The sequence below is a fragment of the Drosophila guanche genome, unplaced genomic scaffold, assembly GCF_900245975.1.
Source record: "Drosophila guanche unplaced genomic scaffold, DGUA_6, whole genome shotgun sequence".
Taxonomy (NCBI): Eukaryota; Metazoa; Arthropoda; class Insecta; order Diptera; family Drosophilidae; genus Drosophila; species Drosophila guanche.
Genome location: NW_022995756.1, coordinates 1,137,188 through 1,144,983, shown reverse-complemented (window position 1 = coordinate 1,144,983; position 7,796 = coordinate 1,137,188). Strand labels below are relative to the sequence as shown.

General features: G+C 36.7%; 1 protein-coding gene and 1 long non-coding RNA gene across 2 annotated transcripts; one reads left to right on the top strand and one right to left on the bottom strand.

The window, feature by feature from the left end:
- The first annotated feature begins 1,586 nt into the window (after nucleotides 1-1,586).
- Nucleotides 1,587-4,739, top strand: LOC117590058 (28S ribosomal protein S5, mitochondrial). Its single transcript, XM_034282379.1, has 2 exons — nucleotides 1,587-1,767; nucleotides 3,636-4,739. The coding sequence occupies exons 1-2, from the start codon at nucleotides 1,632-1,634 to the stop codon at nucleotides 4,715-4,717; spliced, it is 1,218 nt and encodes a 405-aa protein (XP_034138270.1). The 5' UTR covers nucleotides 1,587-1,631; the 3' UTR covers nucleotides 4,718-4,739.
- LOC117590060 lies at nucleotides 1,975-2,448 on the bottom strand. The gene is made up of 2 exons (XR_004574261.1): nucleotides 2,147-2,448; nucleotides 1,975-2,081 (listed from the first exon to the last, which is right to left on the bottom strand). It is a non-coding gene; the product is annotated as an uncharacterized LOC117590060 (long non-coding RNA).
- Nucleotides 4,740-7,796: the final 3,057 nt, after the last annotated feature.

Below are 7,796 nucleotides of genomic sequence, written 5' to 3'. Positions count from 1 at the left end.
AAATGTAGATTTTATTTATCTTTTGTCGAAAGAATCAAGACCCGAGGAAGTTAACAATCAAAACAAGCGCAAGAGGGCTAAACAGAGCATTAATTACAGACGATTTAAAACTGATTAATGCAGTCCCAGGTAAACGGATTATATGGAGATTATATAAGTCCGGACCGGACTTATCCAATAATGCGGTGCCTTCTCCAAGCATTGCTCTCCTCCAAACTCTATATCCACTCTGAAATAACATACTCCGCCAGATTTCATACAAAATTTGAATTTTTAACGGGTTTAATTTTGAAACACACAAAACAGTGTACCCAGAGAGCATGCACTTCGTTTTATACAATTATATATTATATATTATTATATAATTATAATTATATAGCAATATAATTGCTTCATGCTTTGGTCATAATGGGCAATATATGGCACTTTCTGTCTCAAGAATATTTTGGTTGTCTGAGTACTGGGCTTTATACATGTATTTGTACTTAAAAACTTGTATTTATTAGAATCACTTACACAACAACCACAACCTTCCTGGCATCAGTGTTTTCAACACAGATGTCCTCTTTAATGTCTCTTCCTCGTCTTTGTTTTCCTCATCTTCATGATTCATATCCAGCAACATTATTAGCGTATGCAAGAAAATATTATGCTGCTGAATAACACTCACAACCATTTTAAATTCTTAGTATTCACTTTAAAGGGATGTGTGAGACGCTTCTTACGCGTCACAACTTTTATACCCGGTACTTGGTACTACATATGTACCTTAGCGGTTTTTTCAAATTTTAAGTTTTACACTTTTTATACATCTGTCATCTACATCATCACATCTTCCGCAAACACGCTCTTTTAGCTAAAATAGTGACTGTTAGAGTTTTCTCCCTTTTGCGGGGGCAGAAGAGGGCGGGGATCATTTTTGAAACACACTTCTAACTGTGTGAGCATACAGAAGTCTGGATGCAAAACTTGGTTGCCCTATTCTTAAAGTCTCTGAGTACTAGGCGCTCATAAGGACGGACAGACGGACGGACGGACAAACATAGACACGGCTATTGATGCTGATCAAGAATATGTGACCTTATAGGGTCACAAATACAATATACCCTATTTACCCTACGAGTACCGGCTATAAAAATCAAAAATGTTCCTCCGCACGAAATTATAAGCAACAGCTGTTTTTACATGGATGGTGGATAGTGCCAATGTGAACAGGCGCTTCGCATCTTTAAAAAAATACCCAACGTTCCGCGGGGATCGGATCAGTGTGCAGAGCCGTTTAGTCCGTTCCGACAGGACATATATACAATAAACATGTGTTTATCTCCTTATAAATTCATCAAATGAGTAACGAATATAAGATTAATAAATAATAATATCCATATAATCCGTTTTTGGTCGACTGCATTAAACGGTTTTCAACCGTCATTTAATGCTCTCTTCCACCCCACTTGCACTTGTTTTCAGCTATAGGCTTGAAACGCATTTGAAAGTCAAAAATATCGATTTGAAACGAAAAAGTCGATAGTCGTCTATATGTTTAACTATCGATACGTTGATTTTCCCCATTCCTATCATATATCACAATAAATTTATATAATTCAATTCAATACGATACAATACAAAACAAAATGAATCAGGCTTCGTTGAGAACGATTTGCCTAACTTGGAGAGCATCTCTACTGAACAGAAATCCCATACTTTCGAACACCCAGCCGTCTTTTTTGTCAAATATCTTCCTGCGAAATACTAGTTTTTTTAACAAACGTAAGTTTAGTTTTTTGTTAATACATACCTACATACATATGTATCTTCATAGTTTCTAATGTCGTAATGAATTCTATACAAATGTATGTATGTACACAAGTATTTTTTATCCCTATTGTCATTAAATTTTTGGTTTAATATATTCGCAATTATAAATGATCTCGTATGTACATATACAAGCCACCTCTAATTCCTGAAACCACTTCATTCAAATCAAATTATATATTACCCAATACACACAATATACATTATATTGTAAGATTACATAATTCAATAATCCACCGAATCGGTAGGACCCCTATGCTCCAGTTCCTCTGAAATTATATACAATGTTTGAAGAATATTCCTATATATGTAGTTATTTGCAGATGAGATTTACCGGGAAAAACATCGCACTCAGTTATCGAGACCACATGACTAGAATGCTCTATGCATATGTATGTACATATATACATACATGCATATGTATGTACATATATTGCAATGCCATCTTACACTTAAATCAGTTAAGCAGTTAACAACAATTTTTGTATATATAAAAACAGCTGACTACTCCAAAAAAATCTTAGCCGTTCCCAACGAAAGAGCTCTCCAACTATTCCGACCTTTCTCACCCCTTTTCCAAGGTCCTTTTTTATACCCGGTTCTCGAAGAGTAATTCGGGTATGTACATATGTGAATGCTCACACTGTTACAAGTTTATTTCACAATATTGCCCAGCCCACTTCCGCCCCCGCAAAGAGCAAAAATCTGCTGTATCCACAATTTTGATGATAAAAGAAACATAAAAATGCCATTAAGTAGGGAAGGACCGTATCTTTCAGATCACCAAATTGGGATAATCATTATTATATCCAGAATGATGAAATTAATTGTATATATACATAGATGTGGATGACAGATGTAGAAAACTTAGAATTAAAACGAGGAGCTACGTGTGAGACGCATCTTACGCGTCATAACTTTTATACTCATCTGTGAGTGTCTGGGCACACTGCAAGCACGTGGGGAAAATAACCTCTACGCCAGGTAAGTATTGGAGCAAAGCTGTAACAAGTTACATATTACGACGTGGCGATTTCCCCCTTGTAAAGGCGGGTGGCCAAATAATTCCCCTCTACCTAAGGGTAGAGCGGTAACTTAAAACCTCAAAAAAAAAAAAAAAACTTTTATACTCGACACTCAGTGTACCTGTACCATATTGTTTTTATTTTTGAATTTTACATATGACATTTTACATTTTTTTACAAATGTCATCTACATCTACATAACTCACGCCAACACGCTATTTTCGCTAGCCCCCCTCCCCTAGAGCCGCACACTACAGATCCACGTCAGAGGCAAATCCGCGACAGAGGCAGAGACCAGGCCACACACTGCAGAAGCAGATTGTGAATGAGAGAATGTGAAAAAAAACAAAAGCCACTGCAAATTAATTTCTTCAATGTGGAATTTTTAGTTTTCTTTTATCTTCAAAATTGTAGCTTTGTGAGGTCTTCGGGCGGGCTGGGCTAATTTTTTAAATACACTGGTTTCAGTGTGAGCATACAGAAGTCTGAAGGCAACATTTGGTGGCTCTAGCTTTTATTGTCTCTGAGTACTAGGCGCTCATCAGGACGGACAGACAGACATGGGTCGGCTACTGATGCTGATCAAAAATATAAATACATTATAGGGTCGCAAACGTTTCCTTGTGTGCGTTACAAACATCCGTTATTTCCCACAAATACAATATACCCTATTTACTATTCGAGTACCGGGTATAATGAACCTCTCTTTTATAAATATATATATTTTTTTATTCAAAAGAATAGATTCATATTACCTATCAACCAAAAACATTTATTTAAACCACTTGTATTTTTTAGTGCCTGCCGAGGACATTTGGCGAGGAGTAACTGCAGTCAGCAATGCTGGAAAAAAAAGAGGTCGTGGGAAAGGAACTGGAAAAAAAGTAGCGAAGGATCTAAATAAAGGACAAACTATAGGACTTGGGAAAAATAATTGCATATGGCCCGGCTTAAATTCGCCCATAATCCGTGGAAATGAGCTCATATATCAGCAAAAACTAGCTGACAACCTGGACAGAGAAAATGGAATTTTTAAGTTGCGCGATTCATTGAGTAACTTTAGAATGGTGAAGTTAAATTCAATAGATCGTGGATGGTCGGGAAGTAAAATGCCAGGCAGAAGCATTGGCCCCCCCGATACTGTGGGAGAAGAAGAATTCAGTTCATTTGATACCCGGGTACTGGAGAATAAAATTGTTTTTATTATGAAAGGAAATATGGGAAGGAAACGTAGATATTCTGTTTTATCCGTTACTGGTAATGGGAATGGGTTGGCAGGGTTTGCAACAGTCAAAGCCCCAGAAGTTCGAACTGCGCTTCGAAAGTCGAAAAATCGAGCAGGTCAAAAACTAATTAATATTAGTCTTTGTGAAAACAGGACCATATACCATGATTTTTTTACTGGTTTTGGAAAGACTAAGATATATTGTTTCAAAAAACCTGAGGGCCATGGATTAATATGCCATCGTGCAATACAAACTATTTGCAAGGTTATAGGAATAAAAGATATATACGCAAAAATCGAAGGCTCTACAAATCTTCAACACATAGTTAAAGCCTTTATTATTGGTCTAATGCGACAAAAATCGTATCAAAATATTGCCAATGAAACAAATTTAAATATTGTTGAGCAACGAAATGCAAGGAATGGATATACAGAAATTAAAGCTATTGCGCCCATGTCTCAAGTACAAGAAAATAATATGAATGCTGTTGACATTATGCATTTCACACTAGGAAATAAAATTGTACTTAAAAAATCAGCAACGTATCCATTTTATGTCAACTCAAAAGGCCATAAATTATATCAGATTAAGGAAGAACGTTTTCGCAATCAATCTAATGTAAGACTACATCAATTAGTAAATTTCTATGGATAATAGTTTAATTAATGACATAATAAAAAAGAAAACTGTCTTCGGACCCATCCAACAAAACTTTGTGATCTCAATTTATTTAAGATCTTAACGAAAATGTGGATATGCGTGCTTTGGGCTTAACTAAATGTCAACGAGTTAAATATCACAACTATTTGCACTAAAACTAAAACTAATCATGGGGGGGGGGGGAGCTTGTGAGAGATGTTTAAATGAGACGATCACGTAGGGGTTAATTGTATATTGTATTTGTGGGGAATAACGGTTGTATGTATCGCCCAGAAGGAAACGTTTCCGACCCCATAAAGTATATATATGTGGGGGTTTATGTTTATTGTTTATAAGTAAAGGTTAATAAGTGATTAAGTATGGTATAACGGTACAAGAATTAGATATCTGCGTCGTTCGTCGTCCGGTCTCGCACACAACCTTTTACGTCGGAGGTTGGATAGAAACTCCCCTCTCAGCGTTCTCTCGCCGGTCGGTTATCCGCTCTCGCTCTCCGTCGTCTTCTCTTTGCGTTTGCTCTCTTGTTTGGAATTCGCAATGACGCGAATTCGCCCTTGCTCGTTTTGGTGTTTTGTCTAGGGATCGCAATTGGCAAAACCCAGCCCACATATATTCTTGATCAGCATCAATCGCTTAGTCGATTGAGCCATGTCTGTCTTCCTTAATTTGTTGTTCGGCAAATTAAAAAAAAAAAATTGTGATTTTACACTGAAGAGAAGGCGTTGCCACGACCATTTTGTAACATACCATCGTCTCATTAATATGATCTTATTAATATCAAACCACTACATAGAACAATTTTGTTTCGTTTTCAATTTATTAAGTTTGGCCACAACAAGTGGTCAATTTCCCCATAGTGCAATTCGGTTATCAAAGCTTAAGTAAAGTGCCCAGTGCGAGTAATAAAAAACGTGTTTTAACTGTAAACAAATTGCTGACTTATGGAAACAGAAACACAATGGCTGACCTTTGCCAACTTATTATGAAAGCTCTAAACTAAATATAAAGGAAAATAGTGAGATCCCTAAAATTCGTCCTTGACGGACATGCGATGTATCACATGAAAGGTATTTTCTCAAGGATCAGGAATATACATAGATTCATGATATCAAACCACTCAGTTCAAAGGATAATCAATTTTAAAATAAAAGTTACGGAATAACTCTTATTTTCTACTTTTATAATAAAAATAAAAAAACTCTTATAATTGATTTTTATTATAAAAATAATAATTAATTCTTATTTTTTAATTTTAAAAGTATAAACTAAAAATAACTCTTAATTCTGATTTTTATTGAAAAAATAAAAAATAATAATTAAAAATCATTTTTAATATACAAATCGTAAATAGATGTTTTTGGCTGATATAGATAGCCATGACTGAAATATAATTTTCGGTATTATTTATGTTGCTGTAACATATATCCTTCACATTGATTTATTTACTTCAATTTAGCCTTCATAACTGTAATTTGCGGTCCCTGCTGCTAAGTCATTTGATGTGGGGATTCGATCCAGAACATGGTGTCCTAGAGAATAGGAGACAAAATTTGGTGCACGGCGGTGAAAAGTCATACGTTTGCACTTGGAATGGTTTAAGAAAAGTAGGTTATTCGAACATCAAACGCTTAATTCATCAATGTCAAGTTGTGTGACTTGACGGTTACTTCAGGGACGTAGGTATCGAGGGCAGAGTATAATGTTTCGTAAAACATTGACAGTAGGCTCTATATGTGATGAGGACTGAAGAAAGGACCAATCAACTTGCGAGAGATGTAGACAAAGATCGATAAAATTAGTTTTGCGAAAACACTTTATACGACTTTTTGAATGTAAAATGGTGTTAGTATTAGAGACCTCGAAAAATATAGATAAAGTGGGATGATGCGGATCTTCGGGAAAATATATCGGATTGTCTCTTAAAACCGTTGTACGAGAGGCATCGCTGACAAAGATGGGATCTAACAGTCTATCTCTATTATTTGTGACAGAGTTAACTTGAGCAAGCGAGACGTCAGTTACCCCCTCGACGAAATCATGTTGAATTACAGGTAGCAACATGTTTGATTCATCCTGTTGCCAAGATAGAGATGGGATGTTGAAGTCACCCATGAATAGTATCTGATCAGCACAGCCTAAGGCAGAAACTAAAGAACGAATTGCAGAAAGGTGGTTCAAATAAACAACGGCATCAGATCTGGGTGGGATATAAGAACAGGTCAAAAATATATATGCTGTTCCAATACGGATTTTGACTGCAACGAATTCGATACCATGGATGTTGTTGAATGGAAACAGCTCCGACGCAAATGCCGTTTTCACTGCAATAAGAACCCCACCAGCGAATGATGGACGATCCTTTCTATAAGTGGAGAACTTTTGGACGAGAATTTCGTGATCGGAGACAGAGGAGTTAAGCCAGGCTTCAGTTATGGCTCAAAAGAGGCACTGTCCGTATGTATTTTAGACAATTTACCTAAAAGACTGCGTACGTTCTGATTTTGGATGGAGAAATGGTTCCTTAGTTTTTTTAAATCTTAGGAAGAGTAACTCGAGGATTTTGGGTAGAGTCTCTGGCAGAAATTCATGCATAATATTGTGATCTGGCCATGCAGCCGGTTCCAAAGCGTTGGATACAAGAGAATCGGGAAGAAGAATTTTGAAAGATGAGATATGTGTATGTGAGCTTATGTGTAAAATTAAATGTCTAGACGTTGATATGCAATGATTGCACCATCAAGTGGCCAATGCGACACCAAGCCAAAGCCTGTTACGCGCGGAACCCAGCAGAACGCAGCCCTCCTCCCGCCCAACCGACCGAGGGGCGCTACCGCATGACTCGCGGCGCGATTAACCGAACCGGTCGCGAGCATGCAGGAAATATAGATGTTAGGCTAATATTCGAGGAAAATTAGAGCTAAACATAACTAGACTAGAGCTACTATAGCTAAGCAAGCAAAAATTACCAAACAAAACTAAAATGAAACTAATTACGGGAGAGGTAGGCTAGTATAAGAGATTTAAGAAGAGGAAGGGAGTTAGTTGAGGATATAATGTGCATCTCCCTTAATAT